Source organism: Diorhabda carinulata, chromosome 3, assembly GCF_026250575.1.
Source record: "Diorhabda carinulata isolate Delta chromosome 3, icDioCari1.1, whole genome shotgun sequence".
Taxonomy (NCBI): Eukaryota; Metazoa; Arthropoda; class Insecta; order Coleoptera; family Chrysomelidae; genus Diorhabda; species Diorhabda carinulata.
In genome coordinates, this window is record NC_079462.1 from 25,758,659 (window position 1) to 25,780,473 (window position 21,815).

The 21,815-nt window shown below is 32.3% G+C and overlaps 1 protein-coding gene across 1 annotated transcript; it reads left to right on the forward strand.

The window, feature by feature from the left end:
* The first annotated feature begins 49 nt into the window (after window positions 1-49).
* LOC130891235 (DC-STAMP domain-containing protein 2-like) lies at window positions 50-21,803 on the forward strand. The gene is made up of 15 exons (XM_057795849.1): window positions 50-1,399; window positions 5,129-5,279; window positions 7,638-7,797; window positions 7,893-8,156; window positions 9,928-10,141; window positions 10,245-10,398; window positions 12,821-12,989; window positions 14,707-14,871; window positions 17,460-17,706; window positions 17,754-17,966; window positions 18,282-18,640; window positions 18,693-19,130; window positions 19,255-19,473; window positions 19,563-19,840; window positions 21,397-21,803. The coding sequence occupies exons 1-15, from the start codon at window positions 996-998 to the stop codon at window positions 21,418-21,420; spliced, it is 3,459 nt and encodes a 1,152-aa protein (XP_057651832.1). The 5' UTR covers window positions 50-995; the 3' UTR covers window positions 21,421-21,803.
* The last annotated feature ends 12 nt before the right edge of the window (window positions 21,804-21,815 follow it).

The window sequence follows — 21,815 nt, forward strand, 5'->3', positions numbered from 1 at the left end:
TATAAGGATTCCCTCCACCCTTTTCCGATAGGAAGTGATTCCTAGTATCCATAATATTAGTGGCCCTTAAACAAGTATTAAACTAATATTTAGTTCGCACCAACACAAATTATCGAAATGTACACAGTGTAAAAAATTATTGGATTTTAAAGTGAAATGGATAAGCACTTGATGTTAATTTTTATTCAGTCTACATATCTACCTTTGGAATAAGTTCAAGTGAAGTATGAATATAAAAAGTAGAAACTAAGATCTTTTGTGAAGAATACATTTAAACAAAATTTTATCTTAATCAAGAAAAAAAGTAATAAACACCGAGAGCCTTCCCTGATTTATTTATTATCCATAACTACTGAAAAAAATTCTGCACTGCAAGTAGATAATTTGTCATCATCAGTATTTCATGAAGTAAATAAATGTAGTTTAAAAAGCACACTAAACTAAAAAGTTAAAAACAATTTTTGAAATAAGTTTTGAACAATAATGAATGAAAAATACTAGTATAATATGGAATAAAACACCACACGTATAATTACTTCGCTGCTTATATATCAACATCTTATCAAAACTTGTATCGAGCCATAACGGTGTAGTTGGTAAGGCTGTCGAAGTGCTCAACTCCCAATACGAAGATCGGAGGTTCGAGTCCTGTATCGAACGAAATTTCTATCAAATAAGCCATTTGCTCTTAGTCCAAAGGAGAGTTAACCGTAAACAAACAAACAAAGTTACAAACTCACATACATCTGACATCCACTTGGAAGTTTTTCATATTCATTGTCGTGAAAGTCCTTGGATTTTCTCGGTATAGGTTTTGCATTGCCGTTACAGTCTCCTTTGCAATTTCCCCAGCAACAGAAACACAAATTATAGTAATGTACTCAGTACCATTGATACATGAATAACTATAATTTGTTTCTAAACCTGACACTCGTGAAAGCCGTTTACACTGTGACATAATCGGTGTCAGAATTAATTTAAAAATAAAATAAATAATGGCGTTTGTACGATTGCTTCTAACTTCCCAAAGACTGCAAAGCTATAAGAATGCATTAATAGAGGAAAAACAAGAAGCTATTAAATATGAAACTACGAAAAGAAGAAGGTTCAAATTTGCCTATGTTGGAATCAAAATTCAACAACGATTAAAACAATTAAGGAGAAGAATAGGATACTGTTGTTGTTGCAAAAAATTTTGCTTTAATCTGAAACATTCGGGAAGCGTGCAGAACTATGTTTTCAAAAGTATCGTTGGGTTTTTCGGAGGATTATTTTTGACTTATATATTGTTTATGTTTTTCATTTTTCAATTGAATTTAACTTTTTCCACTGCTACTATCATATGCTCCATTTTGGGATGCATTTTGGTTAACGGATTGGCCTTCAGTTCTAAAGTCAGGTAAGTGAACACAAACAAATAATTCAATTTAATGACCATAAAAAAATATTGTTCACATGATAGGTCGTGACGAAAATTTCCTCATGAGGTTGTTCATTTACCTTTCGTAAGTAAGTGTAGTGTAAATAACTATAACTCATATGTATACCATACGAAATATTTCCACAAAGGTTTTAAGTTAAGTTACTACTAGTTTTTTATAGGAAAATGAACTTATTTAAAATTATATATACAAAACGGGGTATGCAGGATCAAAACATGATGTCGCTATCTCAAATCAAGTTCTTATTTTTAATCAATAATAATAATTTAGTTGAGATATAGTTAACCAATAGATTATATATAGTTAAATGATAGTTAAGAGGAAACAACTATATAGTATTAAACAAGTTGTGAAGATTACGATAAGAAGTAATTAAGATTCAATAATGTAATAACTAGAAAATATTTATATTAATAAAGTGAAATACGTACTACAGCTAAGACAGAATAGAAATGACATACAAATATATTGAATGAAGCCTAGAATCCAGAGAGATACGGAATGATTTTTTTATTACAATGGTAAACTGTAGCGACCAAATCTGTGCATAAGATATTGATACGAGTGTCTTACATCTTTATTACCAAACGTTCATACTTTCATATACTTTCATAATACAAATGCAATTCAATAGTGACTTCCATCACTACAATTAGACCGAAGACGTACTAAAGATGTTTTATCCGAAAATATGGTGATTGGAATCTTCAAAAAAATCCAATGGATAATTGACAAAACACGACAGTTAGTTTTCTTTCTATGTCAAATTAATTGAATTGAAGTTCATTACTCTAAGTTATTAACGTATAAATGTAACAATGGTGGTATGGTAAAGACAGCTTGTCGTCTTCATAAACAGAAAAATGATTAATTAACTTTGAGATTGAGATCGATTTTATGATATAACTTATATGATATCTTAACGTAATTTTCACATTTCCCATCGCAAGAATTCTAAATCATTGAAGTTTGGATGTTTGCACTTGATGTACATACATTTTATTTGGTTTATATAATAAGCGTGATCAACCAACTATTGTAATATTTCTCTTATTTAAAAACACAAACCCTTTTATAAAAATCAACACAATCCCAGCCCTGAAAAGGGAAATTTCTTATGAACCTTCCACCCAAAACACAATCCCACCAATCTCTTTCTCAGAACTTATGTTACCTATTTCCATCTTAATTTAACTTCATCTTTGAAAGATCGTGGATTTTTAAAAATCATACATATACAGAAAAGTGTATATTCAGTGCTTCTTATTATTCCAACTTCATTGAATGGTGACTCAAATTAATTGCATTTATGGTAATTGCTTGTTGAATGCATTCATCTCTTCAATTATTCTCCAGCACTTTTGTTTAATGAATTTACTCGCATATTTTAATTTGAAAGGAGTGTTTGTCATGTGACTCAAATTTTACCTACTATAAAATAATATATAGAACCATGAAATGATTTATTTGATCCTTCTTCTTACGAGATATATAAATCGATTACGAAAACATCCCCATCAAGCATATTTTGCTAAAAGAACGAGACATAGCCGTTGAAGCAACTGCTTTGGCTTGAACTGTGTAAGAAAAAAGAAATTTCCGGAAAACGAAATGCAAACTATGTGTGCGAGTCGTGATTTCATGATAACTAAGTGAATTAAGTAAACAAAGTAAGCAAAAAGCTATAAACCATGATATTTATTAGCAAGCTGATTTAAAAATTTGTCACTCCACTTTATTAATAGATTTTGTAGCTATTTTGTTTTAAACAACAGTAGCTCTACTTAGTATTTTCAAAAAGTGATTGTACGTACAGATAGTACGTTTAGACAACTAAACAATATTTAAACATAGATTAAGTTTTAGTTCATTTAGTCAATCTATATCCCATCTTAATTTCTCCGAGCCGCTAGCTGGAAAATGTGTGATTTCAACAGAATAGAGTAGTACCTAATTAATCTTTTATAGTACCAACTCGCTAAGATGAAATTTTTCTAAGCGAATGGATAGGACGAAGAGGTAATAAAGATTGGACAGCTATAGATTCCCGAACCTTAGACCATTGGATTGTTTCTATTGTATGTGTAGTACAGGCAACTAGCATTTGAAATCAATCATATAAATTGTAAACTTTGAATCCCAAACTTTGAATATAGTTCGAAGAGAAAAGTCGAGTTAATCGGTCAAGTCACTGATATATTATCACTTATGATAAATTTGATAATAAAGTCTTGATTATAATTCACGTTAATGAAGTTTAAAAAGTGAATAAATGCCAAAAACATAATAAAAAAATACAATAATAGTGGGGTATCGTCGATTAAGCAAAAAAAAATTTAGTGAAAGTCCTATGCTACTCCCTCAACAGCATTTAGAGCATTTCAGAAAAATAAAAAGGATTTTATGCATCTTTTTTATGATATACGACTTGATTCTATCGCAATCCACAGCTACCGTGTTCAAAAATGAGGCAAGAAGCTATTAATATCAGTTTTTAAGGATACAAAAGTTATTTTGCTTGTGGATTATCTCCATACTGGTGAAACAATAAAAGTAAGGTATTATTGTCATCAATTGGATGTGGAAATTTGTGAAAAATATCTAGTTTACATAAGAAAAACAATCAATATTCATCAAGCGGGTGGGTGATTCCGTTCTAACTGTGATATTCAATGTCCTGTATTGTTTTTTTGTACTAGTCATTAATTAATAATCAATTAATAAAAATTTTGTGTTGATTGAATAATTCTTAAGATATTTAAACATTATTTTTATACAATATAACTTGCCACTTAAAGAAAACTTATACTACATCACTTGAATGTCAGTACCGTGTCATGTCCATTCCTAGAATTTACCGATAAATTATTAATTTTTTTTGTCGTAACAAATGATTTAAACTAATTACCTTATAAATTCTAATGTTTATGATCAAACTGAGGAAAATTGATGCACTTGTTGTTTAATATCTTAAGTTACCATGTCAGTACCGTGGATAAATGAGTCAGTACCGTGGAACTCAAAATCCGACATTTGTGTCTTGCTCGTGATACTTTGAAGTTGTAGTAAATTCCTCTTAGAGTTTTATTTTTACAGTAAAATAGATGAATAATATGCATAAAAAAGTTGGAAAAGTTAAATTTTAAAATCTTGAAATTTTGAATACAAAAAATCACAGTTAGAACGGAATCACCCACATCTCATCACATGGTTCAAAAAACGAATGTTATTGAAATGAGGTACAAACTACTACAATATCATTCTTATTTGGCAGATTTGGCACCTTGTGATTTCTGACTGTTCTCCTATCTCGGAAATTCCACGCACAGACAAAGATTTCTATAAAACGAAAGATAACACCATCGTGGACATCCTTCCAGATTTCCACCTATTGGATGAAATCCATAAATTAACACTAGTCTGTAATGAGGGCACTGAGGTTCAAAGATAGTATATTTGATAATGAAATATATTTTAAACCATAAAAATGTATTTTTCGTATCGAAAGACAAAATTTATTGAACAACTAGGTATTTGAAAATTATAAATATTTTCAATGTCACCTTGTATTCTGCAGAATATACACTATAAAATTCAATTTAAAAACTCAGCATATTTATAATTCCCCAAAATAACATTGTATTCATGGATTCAACGATTTATAAATAATTCGTTATAACTTTTAGGTGTGTGGTGTTATTAACATTACCTCATTTCTTCTCCGAAAGAGGTCGCCAATTACTAGTTGCTTATGCTTTAATTTTGGTTGTTTCTGGTCCTGTTAAAAATATTTTGAATAATCTTGGGATTCTAAGTGAGTCTCTTGCATGTGGACAAGTAAGTATGAACCTCAGTATCCATTAAATAGAGTCTTGAATTGGGATCAGATATTTATTTGAATATTAATTACTGGTATATTATGTCAATGCCTGCCCCTAAAATCTCAAATTAAGAGACGTCTGCAAGAAATATGGTAAATTCTATTCATATAGATAGTGCGGTCTGTGACTTCTTAGCCTATAAAAGAAAAGAAAGGTGATAAATAAAAAATAACTGTGATTATTTATTGTCATCGCAATTTTTAGAATATATGACTAAAGCTTCTATGCCATTATAAAAATATTATGCATCTTTAGATTCAAAATATTCGTACACCGCCTCTTTAATTTCATCGTCTGTGTCAAATTTTTTATCCTTTAAATTGACCTTCAGCATTGCGAACAAAAAATACTCGGACAGACTCAGATCAGGGCTGGTGGTTGTTCAATATCAGTAAAGCCACATTCGTGTTCAGTAGCCATATAAAGCCAAGCAGTGTAGCCTAGACCATTTTCGTGAAACACCCGTACACCTCGCTGATTTTGACGCGCCTTTTCTCGATAATATTTGTTCGCAACTATTGAAACTAACAGTAACAATTCCCTAATACATACAATATCTCGGCGATGATGGACGCGGATTTTGAAAATTATGCGTGAATTTGGCGATCCAAGTTCACCGGATATTAATTAAACAGACACTACAGAAGTTGTAAACATGTAACCATCACAATGTCCTTCATTTTCAAAATGTTGTTTATATATTGAATGACTGCCAGATCCATCACAACCCCATTTTGATATGAGGCACATATTTTTTTGCTCATTTTTTGGAATTGATTTTATTACGTCAAACAACGATAAAAATAACCTGTTACTGGTATGGTCCATCAAATTCTGCAAACTATATTTTTGGGGTAACAGAGCTTTTTTGCTGCTGTTATGGATTCGTAATTTGGGAACATATTGCAGTTTATTTCCTTGGAAGACATTCGTATAATATTGTATTGAAATTTAGTTAACTGTGCTGCAATGACTAAAGATAAAGCTTTTTCCGCAGCAAGCGTTTCATGTAATGGTTTTCTGCACCATGAAGAGCAACATCTTTCACTATGCTTGCGATTTTTACTTGGCCACGAGCTCTGTACTTCACTTGAGCAGCAAATGCTAACTGGGAAGGTTCCAGTTCTTTTCGGAAAACCTCCGCTTTTCCACGTTTAGTGCGATCAGTGCAATCCTCAAAAGGTTTCAAGGGGCGTCCTCCACATTCTCTGCTCTTCCGAATAGGTTTTGCAATAGGAAAGCTGATGTTTTGTTCAATCCAAGTTTTGTTTTTTTCGTAAAAACGTACAAAATTCCTATGAGATGCTATTAACCTCGATTTGTATTCCGAGATTAATTGACTCAGCAAATGCTTGCTTTCAAGAGACAAATCATCTACCTGTAGGGCAGTTTGCACTGTAGCTTGCAAGTACGCCAGTTTGGCATCGTGGTTCTTCGATTCGAAGTCCTTATAATAGCCAATAAGTGTTTTTCTGCTTAAAAATACGGTTTCTGAATTGGATCCTGCAACGAAATATTAACATTAAGGGCAATTCCACAAATGCGCCATTTTAGATACGGGTCGCGAAAGGTCGCTTGAAAATATTGTCTTATTAGTAAGTAAAAAGTGCATATTCACGTGGAAATACAATTAACAACAAGATCTAACAAGATCATTCACTTTATCTCCATACATAGACAAATAATAAAAAAACAAATTAAAATATTGCAATATTTTATTTCAACCATAAAAATTACGCTAATATTAAATTTACATAAATAAAAAAACACATTCTCATCTCCAGGAAGGCAATCCATTTTATATATACAATAGTTGGAAATAGTTTTTATAAAATAATCGGAAAATCAAATGGACAAAAAAGCACTTATCAAGTAATCGTTTTCTCATTAACAACAGAACGAAGTTTTGGTTGTCGTGTCGTGTTTATTCGTACAAGTAATAGATAGGGCCGCGTTTATAGAGAGAAGTCATTGAAGAATAGAAAAAACTAAGAGCAATTTTAATTAATTGACTTTTTCAATTTAGAGCTTTGTCCGACTTTTCTCGATTTTTCGCCTGTGTGGGGCATGGATAGTATCTTGAAAGTATTTCTTCAAACACCCCGCCATAAATTTGACAGTGACTTAAAGAATAAATAAATAATACCTATTATATATTTTCCTTCTACATATATTTGTTGCCATATTTCAGTTCAGTTTGAATCAGTGGCATCACCTCAATCTCAGTGATTAAATAGACAACAACACTGCAGATTCAGCAAAAAATCCTGAATTAATTTTTTCACAGATAGCGATTACAAAAAATATATTTTAGGAGCAACTTAAATCAATTGTTAGACAAATCGTGGAAGTTATAAAAAAACCATTTTATGCTCTAAAAGATGCTATTAAAAAGGTAATAGAAACTGTGAAGAAAATTATCAAAAAAATCAAAGAAATATTGATAAAAATAAAAAGAATTGTTATGGCGATACGTAAGTTTGTTTAGTGTACACAATTATTTTGTATTACTACTATCAGTTCTTTTTCCTTTTTTTTTTCAAATTTATCTCGATTTAAACTATTTTAGTTAGAGTGATAAAAGCAGCTTTTATGTTTCTGGCGAAGATAATAAATATTTGCAATAAAGAGCTCGGTACACCTTTTGAAAGATGTAGCAGAGTTTTTGACAACGCGATTGCCGACTGCAATGCTAAACTGGGCTCTTTCTTCAGCTGGATGTGTTCTATCACATATATAGTTAAATCTGTCTGCTACTTAGTGAAGATATTCGATTTTGTCTGTATGATCGTTGATTTTTTCAAAGATTCAATTATCGGTGTAGTAGTCAGAAGTGAGTATATCTATTGATGCACAATTAGAAACCACATTCCGATTCATTTCAAGTAATGGCAGTAAATTTATATTTATTACGCTACTAATTCATTCACACCTCCAGAATATTACACTAGTTTTCTCAGACCGCATCTTTAAATTATTAAATTAGTATACTCTTATCGTTATTTTATTATTATGCAAAGTTTCTCCTAACATGCTATCCTGGTAAGCCTGGGAACGATAGTAATATGATTTTATGATATTATTGTTCAATCAAGTTCAAAGATTCCATTACATACATAGATACAAGTGAAGCTAATAAAACTTGTCAATAATGAGGTGCTTAAACTTCAACAAAACAATCTCCGATATTGATTTCGCAATGACGAACTAATAATTAGTAGTGCACGTTCGTCAATCGTCCTGGATTTCCCGGAACAGTCCCTATTTCCACTCGCTTATCCCGTATCCTGCATAGTCTATTTCCGGAACACGGATGTTTAGAGTTTGGCAGTTGAGAAGTAAAAATGTAATAGGAAAATTGATGCTTTGCTACTGAACCAGTTTTTTCTGAAGTTAGAAAGCGTTCAACTTTGACAGTTCAGGAGAAATGAGATCAGACTTTCGTTTGTGCTATAACAGCAAATTGGGCACATTAAAAACCATCCATTGTGGCCTGCGTACTGAGTATCCCTCTCCCTAACGCCTATGTCACATGCAGTTCAAATGCACGAAGTGTAGAAACCACTGCAGCGTGGCTATGAACCGAACTTCTCATAACATCAAATTTAGAGATGAGTTGCACAGATTTTGGCCTATTTGGCCATATAAAGACTTGATAAATGCTGCGTGTCCCGGATTTCTCTGACCGGGCGTTGGCAACTCTGGTGTAATGTTTATCCAGTATACAAATATATCGCTATATGTACTCTTTCTTGGACAGTTTAGAGCATAGAACAAACAGATGCTATTCCGAGCTGTCTAGCATAATCCCGCCTAGAGCAGTTTTTGCAAGACCTTTTCTTTGGAGAAATGCAAGCCTCTGGTATCAGCTACCGGCACGTCTTTCCCGAACACTACAACCTACAGTTGTACAATATCAATATCCACAGGTATCTTCAGACGGCAGGCACCACTCGAGTTACTCTTGTGCTTACTTTTTACATAAAATAGATCTCATGTAATTCATCATGTATTTTTCATATTTTTTGTTGTTATTGACTCACAATAGAAAAACAAAAATCAAACTATCAATATCCATTTGGTAAGAGGATTGTTTAGCTAACTATAACCACTCCTTCCATTAAACTTGTAACCTTTTAAAGTTTCATTTAAAAGAATTCTTGACATACTGTATACTGCTTTAATTTTATCTACTAATTATTACCTATTACTACTACCTATAAATTAGTTACTCATTGTGGTTTTCTTCTGTATATTGAAATTTTATTGTATTTGTATCTTTATGTAGTTATTTTTATGTTTGTTTTTTAGTTTTTACAAGCTTTTGTTTACAAATTGTAAAATTTGTTTGACAAAAAGCATTTCTCCCTCTCATTTTTATTTGATATTATATTATATAAGTTCTATTAAACACCACTATAAATTATTTTGAAATTTTAATATTCCGAAAAATTCGTCTACCATTCTTGAAATGAACTACTTTCCTGACTAATAACCCAACGAATTGAATTACATCTCCAATATGACTAAATAGAACTTACACCTTATGTTTGGTTCATTTGAATGTATTTGGAAAATAAATTTAATATTTAAAATATTTTCAGAAATAAAAGGATTCATACGACACATACGTACAATGTTCTACGTTAGGATAAGATTTTCACACTCGTACCATTTTGAAAGTAAAGCTTCGAAGAGTATATCTGTGATATCTAAGGAAATATTGGAGGAAATAAGAGAAAGAACACGGGTTCTTTCGACTGTTTTCAATTTTTTTTCGTCGACAGCTTCGTTGTTCTTCATATTTATGATTGTGAAGTAAGAGTATTATAATTTATCTCTAAATTAACTTTGTTTTTCTATATTATTAGTAGGAAACTAAAAACTCGATTATTCCATAAACTAGCTTTGTATGTTTCAGAGTTATCATTTATAGATACAGATTCCTGACAAGTGATAGCTTCGACAACAAATTCATTACCAAAGATTTTTTCAAAATTGATATGAAAAGGGCGAAAATTAATAGAGAAACTGTTCTTCCACTCAATTCAAGAGAACGGAAGATATATGTTAATGTAAGTATAAATGCTTTTGGGAAATTATGACCGGGGATCAATATTACAACCGTCTGGATGTCGGCGAAGGTGTTGTTTGGTAATCCTAGTTTGGCGTGCAGGTTCTTAGACATTTTCGCTGTGTCTTTTCTGTTTAATGTCAACGAGATCTGCGTATTTGACCAGTTTCTCTTGGTGTTTGTTGATAACGTTTTGAGTGTTCGGTATAGCTACGACAACAAGGACTGAATTGACTCTTCTATCAACCACAACGATGTTAGGTCTATTTTTCGTCACCTATCTATCGGTGACAACGGACCGATCGTAGTAGAGACTAAAAATTTCATTCTCGAGCACCTTCTGCGGCTGGTACTTGTAATTCGATGCACAGGTATTGAGAAGACGGAGCTTGTTGGCCAGTTTGTGGTGAATGATGCTACACACTTGGTTATGCCGATGTAGATAATCGAGTGTTCGGATCCTCAATAACACTTTTCTTGTAGTTATTCGTGTTAATAACTTGATCCTGGATAGCCATCATGAAGCCTTCGGTCTTCTGAAAGAGATTGCCGCTAGTGTGCCATATGCTTGAAGCTCACTTGTCAACATGCGGCTGGTTGAGATCGTGATGATGTATACCGTGTAGTACCTTTCGTGACCACTGTTCGAGCTTCTCAGTGTCCAATACTATATTCAAGTCAGATTCTGGCGATGGAGGGTTGAGGGGTGAGTAATCCTCATTCGTCTTGGATATGATCTGGTGTAGGATTCAGGTTTCTGATTTCCTATGAAAGAATTTACGTAGTTTCATTACCTGTCGAGAGTGCAGGTTACAAAGGTCAATCAAGCCTCTCCCACCTTCTTTTCAGGGTTGTTTTGTTCTAATAGTGGATAACTTCGGGTGTTGGTTGTTGCTTTTCGTCATCATTGTTTGTGTCTACCTCTGAATACCTTCTAGCTCTGTTTTCGTCCACTCCAGAATTCCATAAGAGTACGTTAAAACAGGCGTGTTGTTGTGTTGATTGCCTGGACTAAGTTGTTTGCATTTAGTTAGGACTTCATAAATGGCTTCACTTTTTTGGTGTATTGATCCTGGTGTTATTATTATTATTATTATCATTATATGTAATTATATATTCGAGTATGTTAATTAGAATAAACTAGTAAATTTATAAATTACGGTTAAACGTTGATTCAGAATTAATTGATATCTATCTTTCTCCAAAATCGATTATGCAATATGGACAACATTTTGTTTGTATTGTATTTTTTATCTCTATTCTAAATTAAATGTTCATCATTAAACTGGTTAATATACATGAGGGTATTTTTGTTCTCTCAATTATTCTTAGAATTAGCAAATGAATACTCTGTTAGATAAATCTTTTTCACTAAAAAAACATCCTATATTCATCAAGTCAAATGTTCTTAATGAATAATTTCCTCATCTCTATCCACATCTTATGTTATGTTATCCTTGAAGTACTGCAAAAGACTTCTGGATTCTTTATATTGTATAAAATTTTATTTTCATCTTCTCCGATTTTTGGGCAGTAGCGAATATTTTCTTCTTCTTCTTTGGCTGTTATACAAATCAATCTCAACGTCTCTCAAGTATTAATAATCAACTGTCAGTCTAACATATTTGATGAAATAGCGTTGCATTTGATGCTATAGAAACTAGTCGAATCTGTCCATAATGTAATGAAATAAAGTAAAAAAGTCGTCGCACTCTCGGCGCGAGCAACTAGCGCATTTTTTTAAATATTAACAAAAATTAATTTACTTAATTAAGTTTCTATGAAAAATTTGTCGTTTCGACCTGTTGCGGTCTGTATCAAAATACTATACATTGATAACAACTGAAAAAAAAATATTTTCATTAAAACAGATTTCTATTTTAATATATTTTGATAAAAAACGCCACAGATCAAATTTTTAATTGTCTTGAGAATCACATTTTGATTTATTTAATTAATTTTTCTCTGATAATGCTCAAAATTTCTTTCATATTGGCTCATCTAAAGCTACACAGGAATTAAATGCAAAAAACACAAGACGGTATATTCTTCCCGCGAGGAGATATCGCTGCTATAGATAGACGGACGGACAAAAAGTAGTAAATCAAGAATAACTTAATTCTGTGGGTTGTTTTATTATATTAACTTGTCTCGAAATTTATTGCCAGCCCTTGTTAAAAGAAACGAACCAATCGTCAGTTGTATCAACTGATTGCGGGTCCTAACCCAGAACCAAATTTTGATCACATATTACGAACGTCGCGTACAATTATCGACGGAAATTTCAAACACAAAACATATCTACAAAAACCTTTTTGTGAGTTAATTTTTCTATCATAGTTTCCAAAAATCCCTATTCCCTATTAAGTTGACAAAAAAAACTGTAAAATTTCTTGCCGTCGTTTAGCAATAGCTTGTTACAGATAAAATCAACAAAATTAACTGATGTTGAAAAGAAAAAATTGAAGAAAGCTGTCACAACTTTGGCTACTATCAACATGAAGGCCGCAATTTACATTGGTATAGATTACTGTTTATACTGGATTTTGAATTTAATAAGCTATTATGGAAGGTTTCAGTCCAAGGTTCAAGGTAAATACGCATTAATATATACAAATTTTGATTTTCCATAATCTTATTACAGTGTGTTCATAAAGTAACGTAACTCTGATATTTCGTTCTGTTAGGTATTTATAAAAATGTGGTACAGGGTACAAAATAACCTAGCAAATGGTGAATTTTATTTATTCCATGGTTGGCAAAATTTTTTCTAAAATCATTTTAATTCTTTCTTTTTATTTCTAATGACCAAAGTTTAAAAATTCATTTTTTTGCAACAAAAACATATTTTCGTCGAATTTAAATTATAAATTGACATTCTTTAACGGGAAAATACAATCAACCCCCTTCTAATCTCAATAATCCTCAATTTCTTAAATGAGAAATATAGACTTGTGGTAAATCGTTTGAAAAGTCTCAACATTTTCCATTCAAAAATGTTTCGTTTCAAAATTTTTTGCAGCAATTGAGATAATAAAATAAAGTTATATGATAAAAATTCGCTACAATAAAAACTAAAATATAATACAAAATGGAAAACACTGAAGAGAACTATTAATATTAATGAAATAGATGCTCAAAATTTCATATAAATCGAAAAGTTTAGTTTCGACAATGCTATACAAAGTGGCGGTGCTCCATTGTATATATCGCACTATATTCATTAGAACTTGAGTATTTTGTGGGTCAGGATATTAATTTGCTAAGATGGAATAACATCATTTAGAAGTATAACCATTCTAAAACCATGTAAACAAAGCACCTTCTACAAAAAATATCAACAGTTTATATTTGTCCTTCCCTAAATTCTTTATTAGTTGATCTTCCAAGCAATGGCAACGAGTTATCATTATTATTTCTACAATAATTTGTCTTTTATTGATAATGTAGAATGTTGATGCGGTGGAACCGTTTTCTCAGTGAACTTAAATTAAGTAACACTGCGGAATAAATACACACAAATGATTGATACGTTGCACCCTCGAGAAAATCCTCTCGCCCGTCCAGATTTTACTACCGAAGGTCCAGATTACCGAAGTCCTACGTACTTCTCATATTACATACATTGTCTATAAAGTCCGTCATTATTTACAATGCCTAGGAATTTTATGGAATGCTGGCGTTTCATAATTTGACGGTAATATATACAAAGTGTCATTTTAATATGTCAATAAGTAGCTTTGGAGTCACGTTGGTCCTTTTATACTTATCGACTTATGCGGATGTTCTGAATTGTTTGACAAATCATTTATTTTGTATATCTCACAGAAATAACATTACTTTATAAACGAATTGTATCATTTACCATATAAAGCGAATATTGTCATAGGAATAGGAAATATTTATTCTGGTTTTACAGATATCTATTCCACTAAATTATGATTATAAAGGCCGCTTGACATAATGTAATACAACGTGCAAGAAATAGCATGCAAGTCTCTGTAAACAGTAAAAGTAAACAAATTTCTAACCTCAAATTTTTACTTTTAATATTTTATACATAGTTTAACAATGAAAATAACGAAGCTAAGTTTTAAGAGCTGATCTGTTATGCCAAAAGTAACTAGATTGCAACTTGCATGCAACCAATAATGTCAAGATCTTGCATGAAGCAATCAGATGAACTTCATTTGTACATACTTTTGATCAAGAAATATTGAGTGTTGCGTTTCAATGTACGTAGTATTGTATCATGTCAAGCGGCCTTAAGAAAACCTAAATAATCGTCTGAATTTCTTCCATTTTGCAGCACCGAATATCCCTACTCCTCATATAAGTGGTAAAGGACTATTGGCTGATCTTCTGAGAAGTATTGTTTTGGCGTTTCAACCAATGGGTTTACAAATTGAAGTCGATACAGTACCATGTTTGCCTACCCCTTTGCCTCCTGATTTGGATCGCTACATTCAGATAGGTAGGTTTAATTATTATAAAATAATACGTTTTATTTCTATTTTTATTTTATCCAGTTTTAACATTGTACATAATCATTTCAATTACTTAATATTGGTACGGCTTGTTAATATGAACCCAGCGGTTGATGGTTACGTGATAATTCTCTCATAGTACTTCTGAAAATAGTTTCCAATTGAATAGTGAAATATTCTAATAGAATTTCGAATCCAGATGGAGGTCCAGCCGCTTAAAATTGAAAACTTCAATACTGTATCCTCTAAGCAACTAGCGACAGAAGTTGAACTTTATTTATTGTCCGATATCTTTTTTAAAATTAAACTTGATACCTATGCCGAAAGTTGTATATCAATAGCGAAAGCTCAATGTGTGTGAAATTTTCGGTAAATTTATATAAATTAATTGAGACTCAAACCGAACGAAGTAAACAGGAAAATTATCCAACAGAGTATTTATTAACGACGGTTCCACGAGAGAAGTTACTTGGCTCTGGCCTTCGAAGTGACAAATTGTTGTTTATTTTCAGGAATCCTCGTAGCGTAGTTATACGACGATGTTTAATTCTTTCTCTGATTTGGCGGAATATTCATACGATTTCTGGATGCGTACAAATATGTAAACCTTCCTGTTTCTTTGGAAGAAAAACCATAATTTATTCGTCCTGTATCTAACAAAGAAAATGTCAGCCTATTATCCTCCTCTTTATTAAATATTTCATCGCATCCCTTCTTTCACATTTGAATACATACCGTCACAAAGTCATTTTGTCCACATTGTATTTGACTGCAATAGTTCTTAGAGCTCATCTATCTATAACTTCTTTAACTGTTGCTTTGGTCCGCTATTTTTTTACCAGTATTTCATGTAAACGGCATTCTGAATAAAGAAGGCATGATATACGTATCATCGCTCCTTTATGGATGGACAATATTCTTAACCACTTATTTCTAAAAGTTGTTTCAATATTTTTTAAACTCCAAAATCTCTGATCTTATTCTAATAAAAACAAACAATGTGTTAGTGGAGCAACCAATCGAGCACATAAGTGCGCAATGCTTCAAACCCATGCATTGTTTTGTCCCTCAAACACCAGATGAGTTTTTGGGCTCAATGAGCTTCAAAATTGTATTATAAACACAAAGTGCAGAATTTGCGTTATGTGGGTTTTTATCTTCCAAGTCATTCCGATATATTATTGGATTCATAGAAAAATTCAAAATATGCATTATTACTTCATGAATAAAACTATTAAATGGCTTAGAAAGTATACGAGGATGGTCCCAGAAGTACCACTGTAATAGAAAGTACACATCGTGATACAATACTTGTATTTGAAAGGCCTTAGCCCAACCAATATAAAAGCTGAACTAGATTCTACTCTTATTGAGACTGTTCGTTCGTAATCCACAGTAAAATATTGGGTAGCAGAGTTTAAACGAGTCTGCGAAAACCAGCATCGCAGTGGACAACCACATGAAGTGACGACTCCAAAAATGTTGAAGAAAATCCACAAACCGGTACTGGATGATCGTCGACTGGAAGTGCACAGGCTAGCAGACATAGTAGACATTTCAAAAAGTGAGGTACATCGCATATTAACTGAAAATTTAGACTGGAGAATGCTGTGCGCAAGATAGGTATCGCGTTTTCTCACAAAGAAAAACGTCTTGAAGATGTTTCCATAGTCATCGATGAAAAGTGCGTCCATCACTTTACACCCTAAGCAAAATAATATTCAAAACAATAAACAGGAAAGGGTGAACCGACTCCAAAGAAGGCAAAGAGGGCGAGAGATAATTTCCATTGACTATCTTGAAAAAGGAAAAACTATCAACGGCCTGTATTATGCGAACTTATTACAACGTTTGAGCGAAGAAATCAAGCAAAAACGGCCGAATTCGTGTTGTTTCATCAAGACAATGCAACAGCTCACACATCCGTTATTGCAATTGCCAAAATTAATGAATTAAATGTTTAATTGCTACCTATTGGACAGATTTAGCTCCTTCGGATTATTTTCTGCTTCCAGACTGGCTCGGTGGTCAAAGATTTTAGAACAATGAAGATGTGATGTCGGCAGTTAATGGCTATTTTGAGGAGCTTGATGATTTTTATTATAAAGTGGGTATCGAGCCTATTGAACATCGCTAGGAGGTGTATGGAGCTAAAAGTAGATTACGTGGAAAAGTGCTTCCATAGTATTCGTATTTTATATTCAATTAATCAGGTTGTATTGTATTTCAAACACGGCAAAAAATAAATAAATAATTTGTGATTTGTTTCTTCCAATTTATTTTTATGTGTCAAGCATAAATTGGAAAGCACATGTTGCTATCTCTACTATACACTAATAAATTTAAACGGCAAATTTGAAAATAGAACAAGGCTTCCAACCCTTCCCAGTCTCCCCATATACCCTTAATATGAACCAGTTTTTTCTCTCTTTCATTCCATCCATTCCATCCATAGATATTAAAGTTAATTCCAGAAAATTTGAGATCTATGTATTTTCTTTAAATCAATCAGGTTATCAATTTTTGCCATAGTCTAATTAACAAAGTTGTTATATTCGTTTATCTTATTTTTTAGCTACGTTATTGATGCTTTGTTGGTTACTGACTCTTTTCGAACCTTATGGTTTAAGGTTTAGGACATTTATAATGTGCTATTATCATCCGCTAAGAGGGAAACAAAGGGCAATTTGGTTATATAATAATATTTTGAGAAAAAGGACATCGTTTTTGAAATTCGCAAGAAGACAGCTAAGAAGAACAGTACTTTCCGACAAAACAGTTGAAAAAGTTAAGATATCAGAGTTTTTGGCAGCTAATTTCAGGTAATAAGTTAGAGGATCAATTTTGAATCTCATTGAATTATTTTCAGGTGTTTTACAATGTGTCTGGATAAACAGCAATTAGCGTGTCTGCTTTGTGGAAAGATCTTTCGAGAAAATGATACAGAAAAACCAATAAGATGTCAAACCCCAAACTGTCCCGGTTTGTATTGCGAAGAATGCTTCGCTGATTTGAGGAATTTATGTACTGTTTGCCTATCCCCCATTGATTATGGTGATTTATCCGATTTAAGCGAAGAAAAGTTAGTTAAAATAAAGATAAAATAACAAAAGTCTTATGAAATATGTATACTTTGGAAATAATTTAATCTTATTAAAAAATGACTTCTGTGAGATAAAAATAATATGCAACAAACGATAAGTTGTTTTACCACTATAGATTATATTAGTTTTAGTACGTTCAATATCGCAAGAAGTAAAAATAGTAGTTTCATAGTAAATGGTAGATTTTACCAATCTTCTTCACTAGTTAGTATCTCAAATCAAACGTGACAAATTTTGTAAGCTAGTAAAATATAGTTCTAAGAGCAGCATTTTATTTCAATTTTCTTACTTAGGGATTCTTCTGAGGAAGAAATACCGCCAATACGAGAAAGAAAAATCAAAGATGGCAAACGAAAGAAAACAAAACGTTGTATATCCGCTTTCAAAATATGTTCAAGGAAACGGGAAACCTTAGAAGAAGAACCATTGTTACCCATCACAGCTCAAGACAAACAAAAAAGAGGATTTTTTACAAGAATTTTCTGTAGAGAACAGAAAAAGAATAGTGCACACATAGAAGATTTTTCTCTTTATAAACAAAAATCGAAAAGTCATGTATCGAAACTTTCCCAAGTTGAGCTTAACGAAGAGGAAGAAGATAACGTAGAAGAATATTCAAGCAAAGAAGAATTGGAAGGAGCAGACATGGAAGGTTATTTTGGAATATCTTAATACTTATTAATTGATAATTATTTATTTTTTAGTCGTGAATCTCTTGGAAAACTCAGATACAGAAACAGACTCGGGTCAAGTTACTGGAACCGATACATCTACGGATTATTCTTATTCCTATCAATACTCCAAAGATAAGAACGGAATAGATCCATTGGAAATTCCATCCCGAGACGTAGAAAAGCAGTCCATTCCGGATTATGCCAGTATGGACAGTTTTAGGCAAGGAATAGATCAATACAAGCAAGAATTTACTTCTGATGAAGAAAATGTTTCATTGGTCTCAAATGGAAACGATACTGATGTAGAAGAAAATGAAGAACTTCAGAGACTTCTGGTAGGAACGGATTCTTCGAAAATCAGTACAAGCGACGGTACACTCGATAATACGTCTGCTCAGAAAAGTTTTACAGAGTTGACGTCTACTGAAAAAGTTGAAGAACGAATAGATATAGGAACTACTATTTCAGGTGTTGTTTCCCATTATCATTACACCTCATTTTGTCTAATTAGCAGTCAGAAATTCATTTGAAACTTTACGTTATGATAGTTGTTTCAGACATAATAAATAAAAAGTTACAATTTCTGTTACAGGTGACACTATGGCTAGATTGAGACAAAATCAGCACATCGAGTTCATTGGTGTGAAAAACACTGACATGGAAAAATCAAAAATAAAACGTAAAAGAAAGAAGAAACCAAAAAATGATGACAGTATATGCAGTTGCCTGGATTCTGAAGATGCAATTAGATATCTGGAGAAACCATCAGCAGCTGTAATAAGAAAAAGTACTACCTTTACAAGTACCCAACGTAAGTTTTCTTTTAGTTTAAACATTTGGTATTATTCCTAGATTTTCATAAAAATTTGTGATACTGAAAAACTGGTTTATTTCTATTAGGTGAAAGACGCCCTAATAGGAAAAGAAGATTATGTGAATGTAGACAAAAAATGTGTAAATGTAATATATCATTAAGTTCGGATGAACCCAACAGTAGTGATTCTTTTCCATTCAAGTCTTCAACTGATTTAAGTTCATCACTTCATCATAAAAGAGAAGAAAATTATGAGGAATTCGAAATGAAAGAGAAGGAGGAACGGCATAAAAGTACCCAAGTTAGACAAAAACCAAGGAAACCTAATATGCTGAAGATGTTTATGAAAAAAATTAGACCAAAGGTAAATAGTGACATTATTACTACCATGAACTCTACTATATCAATTTTATTAGATCAAAGGAAAGAGTTATAATCGAGAAGGGGAAAGGGTATCCAGGAACTCAAGCAAAATTTTAGAAAACTAATAAAAAAATCATAGTTACGTTAAAAAATCACATTTATTTTTCCTTGGCGATTAAGGGTTTATAAACGTTTCAAATCCAGATAATTTCAATAAAGTATAGTTCATTTGGTTTTGAGAGGTATTTGACTTTATACCCTTCTAAACACAACCATGAAGCTTTTCACAAAAATCATTGAAATAACATTAAATGAACATGTAAACACATCGGAAGAACAACAAGGATTCAGGAGAAATTGATCAACCGTAGATGCCATCTTCACAATCAAGTAGTTGAAAAAGCTATAAAATACGGTATATGTGCTTCATAGATCTCACCAAAGCATTCGACAGTGTAAGGCTAAACGACGTAGTAGACATCCTAAAAAAGAAATACGTTCCGAAAACCATAATAGACATAAGACATTTAAACTATAACACATTCACATATTAGTAAACCAAAACCTGACAGAGCAAACACCAACGACAGGGAGACTCCTTAAGCCCGCAACTGTTCAACCTGATGATAGACGAAATAATAAATCATGTCAAGAATACAGCAAGAGGATATTCACTTACTACGGGCGCAATAAAAATAATCTGTAATGCCGATGACGCTCTAATTGTGGCAGATTGCGAAGTCGACTTACAGCAGCTCCTATATTCATTGCAATATGTAATGACAATATATATTGTCATTACTAAAGAACCAATGAGGTGCAAACTCGCCTTAGAAAATAAAACCATAGGTAATGGTAGGTAACAGGTAATATCATTTGACTACATAGGCACACACATCAGCGCAGACCAAAACAGAATAAATAAAGTAAAAGCACAAGCAAACAAAGCCAACCGAATATCAGGCGCACTCCGGGACATTATCTATAATACCAGTTTGAACAAAAGGACAAAAGTTAAAATATACAAAACCTGCGTTAGAGAAGAGAAACACAGACATAAGAAACGAATGTGAGGTAGAAGACATAGTCAGATGGGGACGTAAACGTAGAAGAGCTTGGAACGAACACGTGGGCAGGATGACCAAAGAAAGGTTAGAAAAGATGGCACGAGACGGTAAACCAGGGACACGACGACCTTTAGAAAGACCTACAAAAAGATGGATGGATTCATAGACATCAACATCTCAAGGATGACAAGTTGGAAACTACAAGCCTAAGGCCTACAATACGTTGAAGAAGAAGAAGATTTGAATTTATGTTGTCTTTTGAGATAAAATTACTTCCATCTATAGTATGAACGTCAGAAATTCGACGTGCTTTTAAGCCTGAAATCATCAGTTACCCTTTTCTATTTGATTTTTTAAATAAGTAATTATTACCTCCAGGAGGTAAGAGGATGATTTATAATTCATAGAGTGTAGTTTCATTTGCAAAAATTTGATTTGTCACTTGCTTTATTACTGAAATACTTTATTTTAATAATATATTCATTTTTAGTACAAAATCCAAAAGGAAAAATAAGACTATTAGCAAGAAGAATAAGAATATTGTGATAATATAACACTTTTATTATAATATTTCAATCAATTTTTGGTGGAAGAATCAAACAAGGTGAAGTTATTCAAATAAACCTAAATGAACAGTCATAAGAGAATAAAATGGACGGGGAACTTGGAATCATTGATTTTGTCATACCACTCCTCTGATTCAGATCAGCCCTAATAGGTATCCTTTAATGTCGCCGAGTGAGGTTTTAGAATTAGAATTGTGTAAAGTAAAAATAAATTCCATAAACTTATTTAAAGCAAATTTACTGTATGTTTTCTAAAATTCCTAATTTTCCCACTTCACAAATATGAATGTACTCTTATTGGAATTTGATAAAATAAACCGATTGGCTGATATTTTCCATCTTA

Bases quoted from the DNA above. Each gene is read 5' to 3' on its own strand.
- LOC130891235 (XM_057795849.1), top strand. From the start codon at position 996: ATGGCGTTTGTACGATTGCTTCTAACTTCCCAAAGACTGCAAAGCTAT. The intron at 1,400-5,128 runs GTAAGTGAACAC...TATAACTTTTAG, and splicing joins GCCTTCAGTTCTAAAGTCAG to GTGTGTGGTGTTATTAACAT. The intron at 18,641-18,692 runs GTTATTTTGGAA...TTTATTTTTTAG, and splicing joins GGAAGGAGCAGACATGGAAG to TCGTGAATCTCTTGGAAAAC.